The following is a 24,552-nucleotide window of genomic DNA, read 5'->3' on the forward strand; positions in this document are numbered from 1 at the left end:
ATCTCCTGGGGGCAGCATACCCTCACAGACAGGTAGAAGAATTGTTACAAAGAATGGTATGAAGAAAGGCAGCCAGGAAAGGAAAGAATCTGAAAGGAAAGGAAAAAACAGATGCATAAACGCACCTTTAAAGAGGACATCAGCAGGTTCGTGGCACTCAGGCAAACCTCTTTTCTGTCCTCATGGAGGACGCATCTCACCAGATGAAAGAAAGAGCCCCTTTGAGGTGGCGCCCCGGCATTATCCCTACATCCTGCATCAAGTAATTGAAAGACCTTAGAGTATGGTAAGGGGCTCAGGGGAGCAGGTAAGGGGGGGTGAGTCATCCTAGCAATCTTCCAGTTGGACTTGGAAAAGGATAAATAAACGAAACCTAAGAAAATAACTAATATGCTTCACTAGTTGTTAAGCAAGCACAAAAAGTTTAGTATGCTTGTATAGAATATATTTCCAGCACACAATGCACCATGCACGATGCAGGTTTAAAATAGACTATCCAGCACTGAGGACTTACTACTTTGTAGGTAATTACAGACAAAGCTTTTTATTTTATACGAGGATACCACACTATATATGCAAGTCTGTGTAGAACGATGGGTATGAGTCTTATAAAGTTGTGACAGTATTATACTTATTGCTGGCTTGGCTGACATTTCTGCCCACAAGAGCTTGGCAGAGAGCACTGCGGTGTTTAGATACTGTAGAGTGTTTTGTTAGAGAAAGCAAGGAAAATAAACAAAGGGAATAATATTCCATGTTTTAAATTGCTCCATTTTTAGGGGGCTGAATGTGGGGCGGTCCTGAATGTGCTCGATGGATCAAAGTAATCTCTGTCAAATCAGTGTCAGCACACTCTCTGCATGCTATTTAATCCCTCTTGGCATGGCATCTAATATGTTGCACTGAACATGCATTATCTACATTTCAGCTGTCATAAAGCTGCCACATTTTTAGTGAATGAGTTAAATGTTGAGCGACTGCATTTGTAAATTAGATGCTTAAAAAAAGATAATGCTGTGTCACTGTTTTGACATTTCAAAAGAAAATGTCCTCTTGCAAGTATTTTTCTTTTTTTTTAAACCAGCAAATTCTACACAGGAATTCACCGCACTTGCGCTTTCGTCTTCTCCTAAAGGCTTTTTTCCTTTTCCTCATGTCTGTCCCCACTCATTTTTCTTCCTCACTCCCTCCAGTTTTCCAGTAGATGAAACAGAACATGGTTTCTCATTATCAGCCAGACTCCTCCCTCTCTTTGACTGGTGCTCTTTTTCCCCTCCCTCCCTCATGTGCGGAGGGCTCGGCAGTGAACGTTAATCCCGGATTGCGCTGCCCTGCCGTCTGCATCCCGTTGTTGCTGGGAGAGCATGGCACGGCTCCAGGACCCCTGCGCTGACACGACAGAGAAGTGAATGAGTAACAGAGAAAGAGAGGGAGAGAGGAAAGAGGTACAGTTGGACTGCTTCATGACTACCACAGCTGCTTGAGTGTTATTTAGTTTCAGTCACACACTCTCTATCACATAACTAGAGGGAAAAGAGAGAAACAGGAGGGATGGCAGCCAGTTTGTCGCAGCTGTGGGAACTACTGTAAGAGAGGAAACCTCGGTCACATCCCGGGTTCCAACACATCGCAGCACTTCTCTTCTTTGCGTTGCACCTTCCTCACTGTTCACATTTGACAGGGATTAAACTTTTTTTTGATCTGTTGCTGGCAAATCTGTAACTCCGTCAGACATGGAGTCTCCCACCAAAGAGATTGAGGAGTTTGAAAGCACGGCCCTGAAGTACCTCCAGCCAGAACAGATAGAGAAGATTTGGCTCCGGCTCCGGGGATTGTGAGTATATCCACTTTTATTCTTTTCAACAAGTGTGTGAAGCAGCACTGTGCATGCTTCAGCGTGTTTGAATGAGGCATTTGATGTTTAGAAGTGAGTTGATCTGCAATCGTGTGAATTATTCACACATTTTGACAAAAAAAGAGGCACAGTTTCTGTCGCCTTTATTATGGTTGTTATTATAAAAGTGTGACCATCACACTCATTTCTTAGTTTCAGTTGTGTTGTGTGTATGTCAATTTATGGGAGACAGAACCCAGAGTGAAAATGTAAAATGGAAAGAAAAACAGAGAGGGAGCGTGTGTATGTAATTACTCAGGCCAAACATAACCATACATTTCCAAATGGTTTGTTTGCCTAACTGAACAGGAAGGAAGAAGAACATCGGAGCTCGAGTGTTGCTCACTCTTGTGCAAGAAAATCTTTACTCTCCTTAACTTTTCATTATGTTTTCACTGTCTCATCAGATGTGCAATAAACACCTGCTGCCCATGCAGACTTGTGCAGCATGTCTGTACATTTAAACCTCAGTGGCTAAAAGAGTGTATTTTTCAGATACTGAGGTGTGTCATGGGGTTCATTCTTTTTTTCTTTTAACATTTGCTGCTGGTTTCATTAAAGATTCTTACTTACTTTGTCACATTCACCACCAATCAACACCTCTATGACCTTTCTCCCTGAGAGGAAAGCACTTTATATGTAAGTTGAAGTGTGAAATGTTCTTTTATCCATTTTCAGTTCACATCATTCCTACTCAGCAGGGGGAGGAGACAGCACTGTTGCTAGGAGGGTTGGGCTATGAAGGATATCTTTAATGCTGCTGCTCAAGGTCTCAATGAAATACATTTCCCTCCTGCACATAAAGGCAGCAGTTAGAATTCCTGTAACTCTAATACCAAATATTTTAGTTACTTTTTATTTGCCAGTATTTAATTATATAGCTCCGTGAGTATGCATTGTTTATCTCTCCTGTGTTAAAAGCTTGATGTTCCACCACCATCCTCTGCCACATTTAGTTTCCTTGGATGACTTCATTGTCTCTTCAATTTGCTCACCGTCATAACCATCTGTCTTTTTGGATAATTGATGGATAGTGAGTCAGATGAATGTAACGGGAGCTCAAGCCTTTTCCCCCCCCTTCCTTCTTTTTCTTTTTCTTTTTTTAAAGGGCTACACAGCAGTTGGCTGGGTGCTCTGAGGGCTCCTGTAGTGTGTCAGAGATCACATTAGCCTTTAATCTCACAAAAAGCCTCTGTCTAAAAAGAGTGAGCCCCCAACTGACAGGCAGCACCCACAGATGTTGACACAGACTCACAACATAAACTTGCAGAGTATATTTTCTGTGCTTAATAGGGATTAGATAACATGTTGCAGCATTGAGGTGTTTGCGACTGCGAAAGGATGACTGTGCATGTGTTCGAGTGGGTGATATAGATTGTGGACATGTTTGAGTCCACTTGGGGATATTTACTATAGGTGCTGCTAGCTTACCCTAGATTTGTTTGTCAGCTGTGTGATTTGTATGTGAGTTTGCTGGTTGACACAGCACAGTTTCTGGCACAGTGTACTCCACAGAGTGTACCAAACATGTGTGGATTGACAGAGCATATGTTTTGGACAGTTATCTCTATGCTCAGTCTTCAATGATGAGGAGTACACCATGGTCACCAGCCTGTAACAGATGGCCCTTGTTTTTATATGTAATATATCAGTGAGTGGATTCCAGTGTATTTGTGTTAATAAATTAGCTTACTTAGGCAGGCCTGATCTGTCTCCCACTGAATAATAGAAATGAATAATTTAATTAGTGGGTAAACAGTTCATAAAAAAGTGCTTGCTTGAGGAGAGGGCAGTGTAAGGAAGTCCCAAGAATCAAGGTGGCTGACTGCTTTACCACATCTGATCCACAAGGCTCTAACTAAAATAAAATTATGATAATCATAGCAATCCAATAAGTCATAAACAGTAACATAGATCCCAAGTACATGCAAGAAAATGTGCACTTTACCTGAAGTGCACTGGAGCACACTGGCGTGCACTGAATAAGCCCCTAAAATGGTTTTGCAGGTGCTGTCCACAGATCATTGCTTTCTCCTCATCTTCCTTTCTGACTGATTTTTCTCCAGTTTTTTGTTTTTGCTAGTATCCGTCACTACTGGTAGCACACACAGTACCTGGAGCTCATTCAAAATACATAAGTCGTCAATAGTCTTACTTCTCCAGGATATCACATCCATATGTGCTGTCATGTTGGTGTTGTCCTGAAAGTTTACTTTGTCTCTCAGCGGAGTCTTAAAAGTGTTGAGGAGGCACCAGGAGATGGGCTATTTAAAAAAAGTGTATCTGCTAGTTTGTGCAAAGAGGTTAAGGAGGTCTCCTGAAAGAACCGTTCAAAATGACCTGAAGGCACTAGCTCTTGTGTTTCTGAAAAGATGGTGAGAAACTGACTCCTTCAGTCGGACCTCTGATCACAGCCCATCAGAAATGTGCACATGAGTAGCCCACTTGAGAAAGGGCAGTGCTCCTCCTGTTATACGAAGTCACCAATACCAGCCCTGGTGCTGGGTTGATGCACTTCTAAGCCTTGTCCAGCTGTCCTTCAGTAAATCACAATTAGTGCTTTTTTCAATGGCTTGCAAGAATGTTTGCTGGACCTGTACAATTTGAATGGGATGCAGGCATTATCTCGTGCTACTAGTAGTGACAAGGACACCCACAACAAAAACAAGAAAAAAAGCAGAGCAATAATCTTTGATCATTACCTGAAAAACCATCCCTAGTTTTTGGGTTGTCTTGTTGATGCCTTTCCAGACACTTGGGTTTGCACCAAAGCAAGTGAAATTGATTCACAATGGTTTAAGCTTGGTTACTAGAAATACTGATTTCTGTGAAGTTGAAGTGACTCTGTGTTAAACTGTGATGATCAAGTGTTCCTTGAATTATTTTGAGCAGTGTATTTTGCTTGTTATAGTTAAAAATACTTAACAGATTGTAAAATGATTAGTGAGACGATTAGTACTTAAATGATTAGAGCAAATATTTGTCATCCCATGTGTTGGATTCAGTTGTGGGATTGCCTAGTGCTGTTATCTTCAGTCAAAGTAATTGAGAAAAGCTAATATTACTGTAATGTTATAACTTTATTGTAAGCCTGATCATCCGGTATTTACTGTGCTTCCTTGGGAGGTTTATCGCTACAGGGTTTGAGAAAGATGTGATGCCACTGGCAGGCGACCAAATAAAACAAGTCTTTATATTAATTAAAATTGCAGAGCTCTGGTTTTATGTATGTTAATGTAAGTAAATAAATAGAAAATTTATTTTATGTGCAAACTGAAATGGAATTTCGCTTCAAAACTTTTTGGTAACCACAAATTATTAAATCTGTCCAAAAACATTGCAATATTTACCAGAACTTCCTCAGCTCTAGCTCTGCGCCTGCTATAAAACATGACATTCATTCTTATCCATTTCTTATGATGATATAAGATAGGCTAATACATCGACTAACTAAATGAATAACAATATATAATCATAGACAAAAGACAAAAATTATGTGCATAAGATATAATTGGTATATGGTAATATCATGACAAATAGTTGTGTGGACTTATACTGTATTAACTAAAAAAGCTACAAATAATCTATAAAGTATAAAATAAACTATAAAATACTTTATAACTAATGATATAGTAACAGAAAAGCAGAAGATATTTCTTTTTTTTTTTTTTTTTAAAGTATATTTTCATATGAGGACAAGGCTTTATTTTAAAGAACAGCACAATAAAGTCACCATTGCTTAAGAAAACACAAATGATACAAATTAAGTATATGGATAAAATGAACCAAAATGTTATGAGTCCATATGAGGGCAGAGAGTCTCAGGAGGTTAAAATATCAGCACCTTGCCATATAACTCTTTTGGCAAGATGTACAGGCCAGACAATGAGGTAAAAGTGTCATGAATTCTAATTTGAGCATTCCGATTGAATCTCTGTCTTATTTAGGACCACATTCAGTGTAAATATCTATCCCTCCATGCACTTTCTTCTGTTTATACGGGGGCAGGAGCCTAAGCAGAGAAGCCCCAAACTCCCTATCCTTGACCACCTCCTCCAGCTTGTCCGAGGGAAAACCAAGCAGTCCCAGGGTGGTCGAGAGATATAATCTCTCCAGCGACTCCTGGGTCTTCCCGGTGGGACATTCCCAAAACACCAACCCCAAGAGGCATCCTTGTCAGATGCCTGAAACACCTCAACTGGCTCCTTTTGATGCGGCAGCACTCTGAGCCTTTTCCAAATGGCTGAACTTCTCACCCTATCTCTAAGAGAGAGGCCAGCCACCCTTTGAAGAAAGCTCTTTTACCTATTTCTGTATCCTCAATCCTGTTCTTTTGGTCACTGCCTGAAGCTTGTGACCATAGGTGTGGTTAGGGATGTAGATTGACAGGTAAATTGAATGCTTCACTTTTACGCTCGGCTCTCTCTTCACCACAACGGACCAGTACAGCATCCGCATCACTGCAGCCGCAGCACCAATCCGTCAATTGACCTCCCACTCCCCTCTCCACCCACTCGTAACCCTTAGAAGTCCTCTACTTGGGTTAGTAACACCGGTACTGCAAACTGCTCCAGTGCGAGCTGGAGGACACCACCTGATGAAGCAAACAGAACCACATAATCTGCCACCACATCAAAGCGGTTGTGGGATTCATCGGGAAACTAGCGGATGTGGAGACAAAGACTATCACAACGTTTCCCAACCAGAAGCCGTGGGTGGATAAAACCATCCGCGACGCTCTGAGATCCCGCACCGCTGCCTACAACACGGGACTCATGACGGGGGACATGGACCCGTACAAAGCCGCGTAGAGCAGGGCGATATGGCCAAAAATATTTATCACGATATATATTTGAAAATTTGCGATAACGATATAACCGACGATATAATTGATGCGAGACAAAATACAACTCCACAACATTACTAGCGCAAAAAGACAACCTTCCATTTATTTTCACTTAAACAAGAAGCTGGTTTTTATGTACATTAAAGCTTTATAAAAATGTAACAGTGCAAATGCAAATTCCTTGCTGAAAGTTTAACCAAAAGGCATTTCCAGTAGAAATGGGCTGACATATCCTGAGCATAACCATGTATAATATCCACTGAAGTTAAAAAGAGGTGCTTTGCAACATTAAACTGCAGTGTGCAGTACGCATTTTTCGGACCATAAGGTGCACGGGATTATAAGGCACATTAAGCGAAACAAAGCAGTCAGATAAATCAAACTTTATTAAACTCATTCTTCTTGCTTCCTCCACTTCTGTACCATTGATTCATTAATGTTGAATTCTCTGGCAGCTGCTCTATTCCCATGTTGTTGCAGTATATTAATGACTAACCTCTTATTGTGGATGGATTATCTCAGTTGTTCTCCTGGCTGAAGTTTGGTCCGTTTACAGCATCCTGCCATGCGATTGCATTTGTCTCTAACCATGAAGAACCTTCACGTTAACTTTTATAAGTGGAAAAGTGTTAGTGTTCGTCCTCCAGCTTCACTGTTTATGTTATGCTAACATAGCTGTGTCGCTAGCGATCACGTAGCACATCATTATATACCAGCTAGCCCAACTTCAGTAACCCTACAAACGTCACTGCTGTTTAGTTTCCTGTCTTCATTTATGTTGGAAGTGATAGCAGAGCTGTACGTTTGATTTTTTTCAGAAATCTCTCAGTCAGAACATGCAATATCATGCTTAGGTAACTAGCGAAACTAGCGAGCTAACTTCCGCTAGCTTCCTGCTAACTTCTAACTCCATTAAATGGAATAACTTTTGTTTTCATGGATGCCTGGAAGTTAAAGTTGAGAGGCACTTTATAGTTACACCTGGTAAAGCAGCAATGCTGATCGTTTTATTAAAGATGAAAGAATTTAGACAGTTTTTAACTCTAAGTGATGCTGCAGTGTTGTTTGACCTGAAGCATACGGAGTTTAGGACCCAGATTACTCCCAGATTTAAGAGCATCTTAGTCCGACAAATACGACAATAACGACGGCCGCTTGCATGTTCTGCAAAAAAATGTGCTTTGTTGTGTATCTGACGGACAAACACCAAACCAGTTCCACATCACGGAAGTTGCACCATTTTTACAAACCAATTCTGGTTCATCTGTTTCACTCAACAATCGGCCATGTGCGTATGAAAACAAAGGCACTGCGCATGCGCGTTTTACTCCCATTCTATCGCGATATTTCATTTTCCTATCGTTGCCTAACATTATACCGGTATTACCGTGAACGGTATAATATGGCCCAGCCCTAAAGCCGCGTCATATAACGTGCGGAGGGCGGTGAAAGAGGCGAAGCAGCTCTACGGGAGGAAACTAGAGTCACAACTCCAACAGAGTGACTCTAGGAGCCTGTGGCGGGGACTAAGGACAATAACGGACTATAAAGCACCAACAACCGGTATGACGAACGCGGCCGTGACTCTGGCAGACAAGCTGAACACTTTCTATGCTCGCTTCGAGGCTGCAGCTAAGGACTCCAACAATGCTAATGCTAGCGGCGCTAACGGCTGCAGACAGGAAGATACTGCCAGCACCGGAAACGTGCTCGTCATCTCTGAGCATGAAGTAAGGAGAGCCTTCAAGAGAGTGAACACCAGGAAAGCAGCAGGACCAGACAGCATCCCAGGTCGTATCCTAAGAGACTGCGCATACCAGCTAGCTCCTGTGTTCACTGAGATATTCAACATCTCTTTATCTCAGTCGGTGATCCCCACATGCTTCAAAGAGTCTATCATTGTTCCTGTCCCGAAGAAACCCCACCCTGCTTCTCTCAGTGACTACTGCCCTGTAGCCCTCACCTCAGTAGTGATGAAGTGCTTTGAACGCCTGGTCAGAGACTTCATCATTTCTTCACTACCAGACACACTGGACCCACTACAGTTCGCTTACCGTCCAAATCGTTCCACAGACGATGCCATCTCTCATCTCCTCCACACATCACTCACTCACTTGGACACTAGAAAGGGGAATTATGTTAAAATGCTCTTCATAGACTACAGCTCTGCATTTAATACCATAATTCCCTCCACACTCACCACCAAGCTGGAGCATCTGGGACTCAGCTCATCTATGTGTCAGTGGATCTCCAACTTCCTAACTGGCAGACCACAGGCAGTAAGGATGGGCGGACACGTCTCAGCCTCCACCACTCTCAGCACTGGAGCCCCCCAGGGGTGTGTTCTGAGCCCCCTGCTGTACTCTTTGTACACATATGACTGTGTGGCCACTACCAGCTCCACCACCATCATCAAGTCCGCTCCGAGCTCCCTGACCTGCACTCAATCTACAGCAGGCGGTGCTGGACGAAGGCCAGGAAGATCGTGAAGGACCTCAGCCATCCCAACAACGGACTGTTCTCTCTGTTGAGGTCAGGAAAGCGATTCCACTGCCTGAAGACCAACACAGAGAGACTGAGGAGGAGCTTCTTCCCGCAGGCGATACGGTCTCTCAATCACACCACCACACAGTACTGACCCACACATATAGTTCTTACACACACACTGGACATTCTGGACATTGTTTCACTTCATCACTTAAATCACTTTAAGCATATTTGCACTGCACAAGACATAATGTGGATTGCACAACACTGGTCACTATGTTCTTCATTTCCAGTTAATACTTGTACAGCTGCTGTTATTGTGTATATATATATATTTATTTATTTATTTATATTTCTTCATACATTCTTATATAGTTCTATACTGTGTATTGTGTATTTTGTTGTACAGTTATTTTATTTTCAACTTTAATTTATATATTTTATCTTATTCTTTCCCAGTTAACTTTACCCTTCATTCTAAATTGTGTTGTACAGTTATTTCATTTTTAACCTTAATTTATATTTCATTCCTTCCTAGTTAAATTTACCCTTTTTAATTTTTCATATTTATTTTCTATCTTATTCATAGCCTTTTTTTTTCTTTTTTTTTTTTTAGGTCACGAGCAGTTGTCTAAGCATTTCACTGCATATCGTACTGTGTATGACTGTGTACGTGACAAATAAAATTTGAATTTGAATTTGATTTGAAGCAGAGATGGGATTCTGAGACTGCCCAAGTTGAAGCCTTCCACCACTCGGCTACACCTAGAAATTCTGTCCATAAACTTTATGAACAGAATTGATGACAAAGGGCAGCCCTGGGGGAGTCTGACACCCACCAAGAATGAGTCTCACTTCCCTCAGTATTGGTGCCCCTCAAGGATGTGTCCTCTCACCACTACTGTTCTCCCTCTACACTAACGACTGCACCTCCAAGAACTCGGCTGTCAAACTCCTAAAGTTTGCAGATGACACCACTGTCATTGGCCTCATTCAAGATGGTGATGAGTCTGCATACCGGCAGGAAGTTGAGCGGCTGGTACTCTGGTGCAGTCAGCACAATCTGGAGCTGAACACTCTTAAGACTGTAGAGATGACAGTGGACTTCAGGAGACATCCCTCAACTCTGCTCCCCCTCACCATATCAGACAGCCCTGTGTCAACTGTGAAGACCTTCAAGTTCCTGGGTACAACCATCTCCCAGGACCTGAAGTGAGAGACCAACATCAACTCCATCCTCAAAAAGACCCAGCAGAGGATGTACTTCCTGAGACAACTGGGGAAGTACAGTCTTCCACAGGAGCTGCTGATCCAGTTCTACACTGTGGTCATTGAGTCTGTCCTGTGCTCCTCCATCACAGTCTGGTATGGAGCAGCCACTAAACAAGACAGGAGCAGACTGCAGCACACTGTACGGGCAGCAGAAAGGATCATCGGCACCCCCCTGCCCTCCATCCAGGATCTGTACCTCTCAAGAACCAGGAAACGGGCAGGGAAAATCATCACAGACCCCTCACACCCTGGACACAGACTTTTTGATCTGCTGCCCTCTGGCAGACGGTACAGAAGCCTGCAGACCAGGACCACCTGACATAGGAACAGTTTCTTTCCCCTCGTCATCTCCCTTCTTAACAGTTGACCTGTCACACTGCTCCCACTGCCAGACTGCAGCTGCACCTTATGTACATTTTGTAGTATTCATTACTTTTTTTTTTTTTGTAATGTAGTATTCATTCCACCTCATTCATTTCTGTATTTTATGTATATAAGTTTAGATTCGTTATTTATAGTTGGTTTACACAGCTTTGTGTATGTATGTGTAATGTGTGTATATATAGACGTGTGTGTGTGTGTGTGTGTGTGTGTGTGTGTGTGTGTGTGTGTGTGTGTGTGTGTGTGTGTGTGTGTGAGATTTACATTACTGTGCTTGAGAGCCACCATCTACCGGAACCAAATTCCCTGTATGTGTCTGCACATATACTTGGCCAATAAACACGATTCTGATTCTGATTATTGCCAGCTAAGCAGACCAAGCTCTTCCAATGGTTCTATAAGGATCAAATGGCTCCTAGCAGTGGGACAGACACCCCATACTCCTGTGCCTCCCACAGAACATTTCTAGGGACACTGTCAAATGCCTTCTCCAAGTCCACAAAACACATGTAGACTCGCAAACTCCCATGCACCCTCAAGTACCCCCCAAGAGGGTAAAGAACTGGTTCAGTGTTCCACGATTGGGACGAAAACTGCATTGTTCCTCCTGTACCTCATGTTCGACTAACAGATGGACTCTCCTTTCCTGCACCCTGGCGTAGACTTTCCCGGGTAGGCTGACGAGTGTGTTCCCCCTATAGTAGGAGCACACGCTCTGGTCCCTCTTCTTAAAGATGGGAACCACCAACCCACATCCACCCCGAGGCCCTGCCAACAAGGAGTTTAACTGCCTTAGTGACTTCACCCCTAGTGATGGACGAGTCGTCCCCCTAGCCCCCCATGGAAATATCATGTTTAGTTTATTTTAAGGTTACATTTACTATAATGTTTAACCTTTATAATTGTGATAATTCCTAGAATTCTCTGACCCATCCTCACTGCTTGTCCACATCTAATTAGAATTAATTAGAAGACCCACGCACCAAAAGAGGGTAAAAGGGCAAAACCTGTGACCTAAGATTAGAAAAAAAGAAATAATGCATTTAGTTCTGCTTTTGCCTCCTGACTTTCCCCGTAGTTACTTAATGTAGTATTGATCTGTCTTTTAAGTCTCATTATTATATTTCCCCTAAAACTATTTATTTAGTCTTTCTTTGTATTGTTTACCCTGTTAAACTGTGGAACTTCATTTTGTTTTCATTTCAATGGCTTCATCAACCCTAAATGATTTATTCATTCTTCCTTTCCCACTAATTTCAAGGGAGCTCTCAACATTTCTTTACGGGGATTAACTTCCTTAGCTTGCAGTTTTGCACTGAGCTCTAAAAGATTGATACTGAAAGCAACGGAGGAGCAAATCAAGCTAAGTGCTGTGAATTGTGCCTGACTAGAATTTAAATAGATGTCTGTAGTCAAACAGTTGTGAGTTTATGCCTCCCCCCCAGTTTGCTGTCATGAGTGCTGTAAGTGTGTGTGAGTGAGTGTGTATATGACCTCAGCTTTTAGAGCCATGCTGTTATCACTTCATGGAGGTGTGGGTGTGTTTTAGGGCCAAACGTAAGTGATAGTAGAATAGGTGTGTTAATGTAGCTGTGTAGGTTTCCCAATGTTTGTACGTGTGTGTGTAGAAGTAAGGTTGGTGGGATCAAGTGGAGTTTGAATGCCGTGTGTGTGTGTGTGTGTGTGTGTGTGTGTGTGTGTGTGTGTGTGTCTTTTTGCATATTGGTATGACACTCTTAAATCCCTTTTCTGCATAAGTGATTGTAAGCATTTGCATTCTTACTTCTCTTTACTGTAACAGTAGACTCAAAAAAGTAGACTCTAAAGCTCTTCACTTATTTACAGGTAACTGTTATAATGTACCCATTTGATCCAGTATCAGTGAAAAAGTTTCTTATTTTAATGAGTCACTATTTTATTCTAATCGTACTGCGCTCTTACTTTTTATGTTGGTAGTCAAGTTTAGGAATTAGACCCATTGAACATATGCTAAATTGCCCATTTCATCTCAATAAATGCCATGAGCAGGCTTGCATTTGTGAGATTTGATCATTTACACTATTGATATGCTTCAATTCTAGTAAGCCATGAAGTTGATGATGCAATTTGCAATTAAGTTTATATACAGATCAGTGATAAATTAAAAGGAAAAAAACTAAATTAAATGAATTGTTTTAGCAAGCTGTTGGGCCACCATATGCACATTAAAGACTTTTTAATACACCTTAGTATCGATTCCCTGCCTCTGGAACACCACCGGAGAGAGCAACACATTCCTTATTTGGCATTTTGATGATTGCAGTGGAGAGCAATGTCGCTCGAAACTCTCAGTCAAGATCTGGTAAATGCAAAGGCACATAGCACATGATTGTACCCTCAAAATGGGGACATTGCCATCCTGGAAGAAAACACTCCCGTCAGGACTGAAATATGTCTTCCTAGGATAAAGCTGATCACTTTAAAACAACTTTGTGTTGATTTGCCATGACCTTTTCCTCTAAGGAGAAATGTGGAGCCTTACCATTTGAGCAAAATGCTCAGTAAAGCATAACGGAGCCACGTCATGTCTTCAGTATAGGGTTCCTGAACCCTGGAGATTTTTCCTTTTAATTTGATAACTGATCTGTATTATTTGGGATTCTCAGTTTTACTTCATATTCATTAAAATAAGCTTTATAATGTGTAAATGTGTAGTTCTTTCCTTTGTTAAAAAAAAATCAGATTGTGCTTGGTTCACATGAAATTTTCAGCTCAAGAAAGATAGCGATAGCTCAGTCATCATCTTTATAGTGTAATGTTCAGCTGGTTTTTGCATGACCCTGATGTCTTTTCGTCCTGTCTTTCCAAAGCCTCATTCTCCTCGTGTTTGTTCTTTCTCTGGCAGGCGCAAGTACAAGAAGACATCCCAGAGGTAAGACTTGCTGCTGGGACTGGACCTCCTCCTTTAGCCCTGTGCCTACCCATCTCCCCTTCATATTTTACCCCCTCCACTTTCTGCCTGTCTTCTTTTCATTTCCTGCCATCTGCATCACCGGACCTTAGGAAATAACTTTTTATTAATATTATTATTATTAATTATTCATTGTTGCTTTCAGTGCAAAATCACTTTTGCAGTATTGTTATGAATGTGTAATTTAAATAAAGGTTGTTGTTGTTATTATTATTATTATTATTATTATTATTATTATGATTAGTATCTTATTACTATTGTTATTGTTATCCCCCTGTTCACCACCTTAAATCCTGAGAGCCACATATAGTACCTAAACAAGTAAAGCACACCTTGCCACACTTGCGGGCATTCACAGATACTCTTGCTTTCACTCTCTCTTTCCCTCTTGGGTTGATTCAAGTGTCGACTGAGTACAATGGATAGAAATCAGGGCGACACAGTTTACCATAGAACACGCACACAACTTGAAAGCCTGACAGATAACTCAATGTTATCTTCATTTTTATTAAACTTTCATTTGTTTTCTTCTGTTGGAGATGCTCAGGGGAAATCAGGCTCTGCATTAAGTGAGACATGAATGCATTTATTTACAAGAGTAAAAGCGGGGATTAATTAATGTTGCTAGATAAATGGGTAATGTAGGTTTAAGTGTCATTTATTACAGATGTTACTGCATTGAACATTAAATGGGTGTCATGCGTTTTTTTTTTCAGTTATGTATCTGGTTATTTTTTTCTTGGTGCAACAGACATGTTTTATTGCTTGGTGACCCAAAAGGTTTAAAACTAAAAGGCTTTATACATACCTTCAAAAATGTGCTTTGTAATCCAAAGTGCCACATAGTGAAACGGTAGTCTTTTGTGGTGAATGAAATTTGTACCTGATGTATTGTTTGAGACAATCTTCCTACATTCTTTATAAAAGAGTAATGTCTTTTCTCAAAATAAACAATATACCTTGTTGAGTGAAAAAATAATTTTATTGAAGTTTTACACAAGAAATTATTTTTTTCAGCATCTACAGTATATGTGTCAAAAATCAGCATTATCACTAAGATTTGTGCTCTCTTAAAATTTGTGCTCTAATATTAATTCACACTCACCGGCCTCTCTTCGTATACCTCTTAGTTATAACTCGCTAGCACCAGGTTGGACTCCATTTGGCTTCAGAACCACCTTAATACTTCATGGCACAGACTGTGCATTCCTGTCAGCTTGAAGCACTCCGACCATTTCCCTCTCAACTTTGGCACCAACAAGTCATTTTCTCCCAGAGAACTGCCACTCACTGGATTTCTCTTTTTCAGACCATCTAGAATCAGAATCAGAATCAGAATCTATGAACCCTAGAGATGGTTGTATAGGAATATCCCAGTAGATCAGCAGTTATACTCAGACCAGCCTGTCTTGCATCAGCAATCGTGTCATGTTATGTCACTAAAGTCGCCTTTCTTCCTCATTCTAGTAAACTACAGCATGGCGTCCACATAAAAAGCAAGCTGCTTTTCACCAGCTTCTTTAAAACGGACATTTGGTTACTAGAGGAATGTTCTAGGCTCTGGTTGCATCATATGTCAGCTACTGTTATCTTTCGCTCCATTCGGTACTTGCTTTTATCACTTGCTTCACTTGCTTGTTTTTTGTTTTGACTGTCATCACTACGGTGGCATTTCATAGAGTCTCCGGTGGCTAAATAGCTGCTAGTCTCTCCCTGTGTGTATGCCGGTATAGACAAAAGTATCTAACTCTCCTGCTTTTCAGGCTCAGCTCATTCGTTTTTTTTATTGAAAAATAGAAAAAACAAAGTTTAAAAAAAACAAACATTAAGACAATTTCAGTCATACCTCTTAAGTGTATTCTTTCATGGAATACAGTGCTTCTTTTTCCACCTACTTTTCCACCATTTGCACAAATCATGATCAGTAGTAAACAAGAAAATTGTAAACACTCCACAAAATGAAATTCCAAAACACTTTTTTTTTGCTGCAGCCTGTTTCATGGCACTTTCCTGGGAACTGATGGATTGCTGCACAGTCAGAGAAATACTGCTCATGTTATTGGCACAGTGTGTGGTCGTTTAGAGTGGTATAGCCTTAGCTGTTGGAAACTCCTTCTCTCTCCCTGCCGCAGTCTCTCTATCGTTCTCGCTCTCTTCGCTGGGTGGGTGAGTTCCTGTGTGGAGGAGCCGGGTGATTGACAGCTCCATATGTGTCTGTGTAATTACGGCCGGGCTAATTGGCAGAGAGGAACACTGGGAAATTGTTATTACTGACACACCAGGACAACCCCTTACACACACAGATGGAAGCAGAGACTGCCCTCCTCACAGAGGGAGGCATGGAGTGACGAGGGAGAGGAGTGTTTGTGTGAATGTGCACATAGAAAGGAGGTTAAGAGGGATGAAAGTAAAGCTGTAAAAAGAATAGAAGATAGTCTGTGTAGGCCTGTGATTGTGTGTTTTATCTGGGGTTGGTGCTGGAAATAGGGAAACAGTTTGCCTACTTCTGTATAGGTTATCATTTTTGATCACATGATCTCTATTGTGTTCTGCTCTTCTCTTTCAACAGTTGGCAGGTTGGTAAGCCCCGCCTCCCACTTAGTTACTGTTGCTGTGGTTGTCAAGCTTTCCATTCATAGCACAGCACATCTGCAATTTACAAAGATGGCAATGGCAGGTTTCATTTTGCAATTTTTGGAGCAATAATCCAAATTTAAATCCAAAGTTGTTTAAGACTAAAACAAGCTAACTGTTGCTGTTTTATTAATAATAAAGAAGGCTTTTATTAAGAGTACATATAAAAGCTAGAATAACAAAAACAGATTTTTCGTGTTATGTGTTTTTCACTTAGCCTCAGCAGTTAGCTGGCCTTGCAATGATGATTACAATAAATACAGTTAATAGACTACAACATTTTTTGTTGTTATTGTCATTGTATGCTTAGTTTATAAAGACAGAGGTAAGATTTATGCTTCATTGCAAACCTTACAACACTCTTAATCCATTATCTGGTCAGAAACCTTATTTGATTTCATTCAGCTTGGCTTCCTCCGGCTCACTGTGATGTTGTCAAACCACATGGATTTCTCTCAGCCAATCAGTGAAGATCAGATTATGTCACAGATAGTGACATCATGGCATCTAACCCCCTAAGCCCCAACCTCAACCCTAACCCTGTTAACTTGTAATGCTTAGAAATGTATTAGACTACGTGGCATAAAAACAAGAAAAGGTTTTAGAAATCTGTCTTTTAGAAACTTGTATACAATTATGTATAAGGCAAATAACACTGATTTCATGTTTTTATTGCCATGTTTGGGCTGGCACGCTGGATGTTTTTGAGAAATTAAAATCAAAATGAAATCAAAAAATGAATCAAAAATTTATAATAAGCATTACTTTAAAAAAGAAAAAACTTTTTGTAAAACAGTAAGTTTAAAAATGTATGGATAACAGAAATAATTATATTTTAACGTTAGGCATGTAATTTTCATTAAAGAAGTGATTGAGGGAAACTGTGGCATAAACCTTACATTGGGTGGTAGCCTTAAAAATTTATTAAGCACTGTATACATGGTAAATTAACTGCCCTCAGTTTGCAGCCTGAAACTGAAAAAAGAAGTACTGAATATTTCAGTGAGTGCCAGATACACACTAAGACCTTACAATCCTGTTACTGACCATTCACTAAATCCGCCAGTGGATGAGGTTTAGTGAATGGTTTGTTTGAAATCTGTTACTTCTTTGACTAATCCCTTTGAATGTGTCAGAAAGCAGATTGATTGGAGCCACTAGGAAGAAAAGAGCACTTTCTCTTATGTTTACCAAAAAGGCATTGATCATCTGAACGCTACCACTTACAGTGATTATTCATCAACCGCCAAAAGCTACAAGTAGAGCACTTGAGTGTCTCTTTGTATTTCATGACAAGCGCTTGAATGCTACTCTGAATTAAGCATGCTTTTACTTAAGCCTGTAAATATGCTACAGTGGTCACTGCTTGTAGTTTAGCTTTTAAGTGTTTTGCCATCTGATCCAGACAGGCCTCCAGCCTTAAATGGTCTCCAGCCTTAAATGGTCTTTGTAAGTAACCGTGTGTGTGTGCGCGTGCGCGCGCTTATACAAGGGGTTCTTTGGGTTGTTTTTTTTTCTCATTTAGCCTTCTCGTGGTTAGTGTTTTGGTCCAGATCACAGCCTTTAAAACTGTCCAAGGCCTTACATCATGTTCTCTGTGGCAAAACTTTTTCAGCACAAGCCAGCCGTTTCCTCTCTGCCATAAATATCAGGCACCCTGTCTATGTATATTTTATAAATGCCAGTTTGTGTAGGACAGATTTTCAGGGATATATATGTGTGTGTGTGTGTGTGTGTGTGTGTGTGTGTATATATAATTACCTATAATCCAAATTTCATTTTCTTCTCATACTGTAGTTGTGATTCACTAACTAAAAAAAGTAGCAAATCTAAACTCCACTTGATTGCATTCGCAGATCCGCATCAAATTTCTAACAAAACCATTTAATTTTCCCTTTCTTGTTGTTACTTAGAAAAAATCCTTCTAATACTATCTGATCGCTCATTGATAGCTGAAATTTAAATGCCAAGTAATAACCACATTTCTTATTACCGAACCTCAGCAGCAGTTCAAGGCCTCTCTGTCTACATAAACTCAAAGTTTTTGAACAGACAATACAGATTACAGGCAACAATATGACTGACAGAAAATAAAAATGAATAATATTAAGGAAAAAACTGAGACATGTCTTTAGGAAAATTCAGGAGAATTTTGGAGGCCTTATACAGTTTTAAACTATGACTGTATTTTTTTAAATCAGTATACACTTGACATGTTGAAGATTCACTGCACTAAGATTTGTTATCAGTCTTCATTCTGTATATCTATTTGTACAGCAATATTAATCCACCTGCCTGACTTTTCTTTTAATATGGTCTCATCAGAACATGGATACTGGACCTCCTGGGGTATTTGTTGTTGGCGCTGGGATGCTGGCATTAGATCATTTGGGTCCTAAAGGGTTGCAGGGTGGGACTCGGTAGATTGTGCCATTTCTGGAACATTGTCCCGATGCTGATTTGGACTGGGATCAGAGAAGCTCAAGAGGCAAGTCAATATTGGGCTCTTTGTCCTGTTTTGAAGCATAACTCAACAGTTTTTGGCACATTTTCCTCCTGGCAGAGGCAGCTGATCATGAAAAGTGCCTTTGCCGCTGGGACATGGTGTATTTTCTACAATGTTTAGGGGGGTCATACGTGTCTAATATCTACATGACAACATGACACAAGGTTTCCCATGGCATTGTGACACTGCGTTGTAACAAGTGATCAATGTTATTTGCTTCACCTTTCAGGGGTTTTAATTGGTGACGCTGATTTGTGTCATTATGTAGTAACTCATAGAAATAAAAATACAAATAAAATGAATGGTGAATTAAAAAAAGACAGCTCATTAACAGAAGAAAAAAGGCAAGGAGCAATAGAGAGGTGGACAGATATAGTCAGGCTGAGAGTCACAGGGGAAAATTGAACTCTTTGCTGAATGTCAGTAATCACGGAGCAAATCCTGGGATTGGCATTTCAAGAACAGCCCATTATAAGCCATTACCCGAGCCTCTCTGTCTCTCTTATCTGCGGTCTAAGGCCATTTGTCAGTCACCGCAGCTATTGGCCTGTCTATTGAAGATGATTCATTTGGAGCAACATTGGTGTATTGTTATCTTGTTATTGGTTTTTTATGAGTGGATTCATCGGCCACTGGAACAAATATAATCATGTCTTTTAAAACAACCCGATTGTCTTTTGAGCAGTAAGGAGCTGGGGCAATTAGAACGGCAATAAAGATGATGATGTGCTGAGATAATAGATGAAAAACAGAGATGATGCCATTAATCACCTAAAAATTAGAAACACAAATGTCACTTCAGGCTCACTTGTGATAACAGCCTCATTTTAAACATTAATTATTATTATGAATTACACATTTTGAGAATGATTGCTTAGAACACGTGAACAATTTTTTTACATTATCCCAAAAGTAGCAGAAGTAGTGTAAAACATATGTTTTTTTTAAGGACAATTTTGTAGCTCAGTTTTTTGCTTGTGTGCTTTCCAGCTCAGATGTATTGATATTTATGCTTGCTTTTCCTTTTGTTCGTCCTTTCTCTATCTTTCCCTATCTAGAGGGGTAATTACCTGTCTCAAATGAATTTAAAAGCTTAGCCTAATTGCATTCTTCTTATCCAGTCTTCTTCTTCCCCCCTTTCCTTTCCACTCTGCCTCTCATCAGGTGATCTTTCCTTTTCATGCGTTACTGTTTCCTGATTCACTCCACGTCGCATTTTCTTAAAAAAAAAATGCTGGTACCGTAGTAAAATGCATTTTTTTACAAATTTATTTTACTTCTGTACATTAATATTCATAAATGCATACAACATGTGGCATTTTCAGCACCATGAACAACATCAGTAAAAGAGAATTAAAGCCACGTTTTTATGTTGTGTTGGTACTCCTCATGCAGCAAAGACAGTTTTGACTCTTTGCGGCTTGAACACTGGAAGTCCTTTAGTGTTTACCACTGAGAAGTTGGGCTCTTTGGTTGAGGCTTGTTCTGGGGATACTGCTATCTGCAGAGATTACAGGCAAAATCAATGCTTTGGCTTTTTTTTTGTCCTTTTCTGTGAGGCAGCTGTGATTGGAGTTGCAGTGATTTTGTTCTCTGTGGGAATGCTGTTGCTACTGTGGAGTGCCATTGTGCCAAAGCTCAGGTGTGGAACGTGTGGGGACAATGCAATATTCAGATGGATGCAGTGTCAAAGTGACATCCGCATGAATGCCAGGACCCCGGGTTTCACACTTTTACCTGTCATTGGTTTCATGGACATCAGGTGTGGTAGATTTTTATTATGGAATGGTATGGAGGTTCCATTTAGACTGAATAATACCCTTCAGTATCTGCAAACAGAGCAAATCACTTTCACACTAATTGTTGTCTGTGCAATCCGGTCATCATAACAGAGAAATCGAATGTGTTACTGTAAGTGCTTCATTTTCATTTTACAGCGATATGCTTCTACCCTGATTATTTTCTTCCTCTTTGCCTACCTCAGAGAGCCATCATTAAGCTAAGTATATTGATACAGTGAAGATTAATTACAAAGCCTAAATGAAAGGCTTTCATCTTAAGTTGAATCTATAGGAGAGATGAGCACATAAACGTCACATGCTTTAATGGTGCCAATTCACCAGGCTTCCCCTTCCTACTGCCTGCAGCAGATAATATTCCAGATTTATGGTGCAGATTGTCTCCTTAACCTGGTTGTTTATAACCATCCTTCATCTAACCATTCCACCCCTGTGCCGGTCCCTACTGCCTGTTTGTCCATTTGGCATGACTTCAGGACAGAGGCAGTTAGATGAGCAGCAATGTGTAACTAGTGTCCATGAGTTTATATTGAGATAAAATATTCAGTCACACTGATTGAGAATGCTTAAAAATACACTACATGCTTTGTCTGGCATCTGTCTGAATACGTTTGTGTGTGCTGCATATATTTTCTTTCCATTCAGCTATCATCTCATTCATCTTCAGATTTCTCAGTCAGCTCTAGTGGGAGTCACAGATCTAACATATGACCTATTTAAATACTTTATCTGGCCCACAGGTTCTGTCATTACCAATGTGAAAGACAACATATTCAAAATTGTCTTAAGCAGCAATGGTGACGATTTAAGAGATTTTAAAAAACAAAAAAACAGAAAAGCAGTAACTGGGAATGGCACTATGAGGGAGTTTGAGTAATTGGTAATGATAATAACTGGTTGTTTAGCAAATCTGTGTCTCAAATGATCAAACCCAGTGATTTAATATTAATTCGTTTTTTCTCCTCTGCTTCTGTCCCCTCACCCTCAATCAGCTGCAGCAGATGGATGCTTATTTTGTTTTCCTGTTAAAAGGGAGTTTTTCCTTCCCTCTGTTGCCAAGTGCTTGCTCATAGGAGGTCATCTGATTGTTGGATTCTCTCCATTATTTTCGGGTCTTTGTCTTACAGTATAAAGTGCCTTGAAGTGACTGCTGTTGTGATTTGGTGCGATATGAGTAAAACTTGAACTGAAAGTGTGGAGTGAAGTATGGAGATCTGAATAAAACATTTTCTGGTGAAATCAGGGAATTTACTTCCCATTTATCATAGTTTGTATTTTGTTGTACCATTCTCTATAAGCATTTAGCATATACATCTGGTAGTGAGACCCTGCCTCACCCTGTGCCTCATGGAAAGCCCAGCAGATAAATTAAAAAAATTAAGTTAAAAGCAATGAGTGAGCTGTGTCAAAACAAATATGGCATTAGCCACTGTTGGATGGTAGCCAAGGAGTTAATGGCTTGATTAGTAATGTGGTGCTTTGCAGCTTGTTGGTGCTTTGTTGTTATGTAAACAGGAAACATTGAAGGATTTCATTGCAAAATGAAACGTGTTGCTTTTCAATTGATGAAAATCTCTTGGCCGCATATGGGAAAATTAATAAACACTTGCTGTTGTTTGTATTTGCAAAAATGCACCATATTTGCTTTTCTGTTCTTTTTAATCTAAATGTGTGAGCATGTGGATAAACTGCTGTGGCGTTTTCTCTGATGCTAATCTAAGAGGGAAGCTAGAAATCACAACAGTCACGCACCCAGGAGTCTGTTTTCTGTCACGGTTTTTCAAACTTTCTTTTGGACAGGCTGGACTAAACATCCTTTCCAGAAAATAAACTTTCAGTACAGTAGTTCACTGTTGTACAGTTAAACTCGTGGGGACTGAGACTGAATGTCTCAAGTTCATGGTTTGTTTAAGTGAATATGTCAATCACTGACTTGTTGTATACTTTTCCAATCTAGTTTAATTTAAGCAAAAAAAAGAAAAAAAGAAAAAGCAAAAAGGCCAAACATTTGGCGACTGTAGCTTCTCACTTGTTAAAAAGCACTTGTTATTGGTGCTAAATGTAAAACAGTAAATTAACTTCTGGGCTTTGTAATATTAATTGGAGCAAATAAAATACTTAAATGGTAATGAATTCTCAGTTTTACTTTTACAACAGAAATGACTCTGTTCTTCTCTTGAACGACTAAACAAAGCATTGCAAGAGATAAGCACTTATCTCTTGCAATGCTAAAGGTTATCTAAACCAGCTATAGGCTGAATATAAACAGATATGGAATGCTTCTACATTTCAGGTCTACCTTGGCTCAGATTTAAATCTCAAGGTTAAATTGCTGTTCTGAGAACTCGAGGCTTTCAAATGGCTTGCATTCAATTAGGCTACCACTCCCAAACTATTAAATCTTTAACTTACCTCTATACAGGAATCCTAAGCAGTAGATGTGATCATTTAATAAATGTTGTTATTATAACAGGCTATAAGTGTGCATAGTTGTAAACAGATGTTAACACAAACTTTTATGTGAACAATAACCATGTGTAGAAGGTGAGGATGAGTCTACTGCTAGTTGCTACTTCGTCAGCAAAGGCTCTCATCAAACTGGTTGTGTCTAACTAGCACTTCCTTCCTCAGTGCAGCAATCTGAGCTAAATAAGTGGCCCTCAGGGCAGCAGCAAAGACACGAGGCTGGAGAGGAGTCTCCAGTGAGCTCAACAATCCTCTCATCACTACACTGCTGCTTGCTCCTGCTGGATATAATGAAGCGTAATTGAGTCATAAATGGCATGCTAATTTTGGTAACCATGGTGTTTGATGAAGACACTCAGTGTTTTGAGATGGCTTAAAGAGATAGTTTGATTTAGTGGAACTGCTTCGGTTTTTCTTTTTTGTGTTATGTATTTTTTGTTGGTAAGTAAACATTTCTCAAGGTAATAATTGAAAGACTGTTTTGCATTGCATTAGAGCACCTGATAAGGTGATAAAGGGGTCCTTAATGCTGTTCATTTGTGCTGCCATTGATCAGTTGTAATTAAAAACACACAAAGAATTGCATTAATGAATTCTACATGTAGAATGTAGAATGAGCTAAATTAATTAAAAAAAGTAAAAAAAAAACAAAAAACACTGAACAGATCTGTGTTTACATATTAAAGGAAAAGTTCACCCCAAAATCACATCTCCCTCTAGCTTGTAGTGATATTGGGGTACAGGGTCTGGATTCTCCCCAGTAGACCTTATATTTTCTCTTAAATGTTTAGTGCCTGAACTGAATTTAATTTTAGGCTACATTTTCCTTTGGGAATGAGTAAGGCACCTATATCTATAACTTTTATAACAATGATCAAAATCTTAAAAACGGTACCAACTGTCATCACAAAGAAGACTCCAGGTTTCAGCTATAAACAACATTTTCAGGATGTCTGTGAGCTTCTAGAAAAATAAGGCCAGAACCTCACCTGGAATAGTACATAAACTCATCCACAGGAAAAAACATACCAAAAGAAAAGGTGTGAATGTCCAATTACCACCACTGAGCGGAGGAAGAGGGGGCAGGTACACCACTGAGCTAATTAGCAACATCAAATGAAAAAGTTTTCCTTTTTGTCTTAAGTTAAACAATCAAAACATTTGGTACAAATGATAGAACTATGATTCCAAAAGATCCTTATGTCCATTCTACACAGTATTGGATACATTTCATGACAAACCTTTTGTTCTATTAAAAACCAGTGTGAGATTACTAGTGTGAGACAGTAATCAGTGTGTGATAACTATGTGCATTTT

The 24,552-nt window shown here is 40.0% G+C and overlaps 1 protein-coding gene across 11 annotated transcripts in view; it reads left to right on the plus strand.

Moving 5' to 3' along the window:
- Nucleotides 1–24,552, plus strand: part of pde1cb (phosphodiesterase 1C, calmodulin-dependent b) — a 116,887-nt gene that overhangs the window by 40,852 nt on the left and 51,483 nt on the right. For 5 of the 11 annotated variants that reach the window (XM_080293283.1, XM_026151007.2, XM_026151003.2 and 2 more), the window contains one exon: nucleotides 13,765–13,791. The exons of 2 other annotated variants lie outside the window; for them this stretch is intronic. In XM_080293283.1, the coding sequence (XP_080149409.1) occupies nucleotides 13,765–13,791 (27 nt within the window). Of the gene's footprint in view, nucleotides 1–1,059; nucleotides 1,835–12,141; nucleotides 13,792–24,552 lie in introns of those variants that run through there. 4 more of the 11 variants (XM_026151011.2, XM_026151013.2, XM_026151010.2 and 1 more) reach the window with 4 other exon arrangements.

The sequence above is a fragment of the Astatotilapia calliptera genome, chromosome 18 (assembly GCF_964374335.1).
Source record: "Astatotilapia calliptera chromosome 18, fAstCal68.1, whole genome shotgun sequence".
NCBI lineage: Eukaryota > Metazoa > Chordata > Actinopteri > Cichliformes > Cichlidae > Astatotilapia > Astatotilapia calliptera.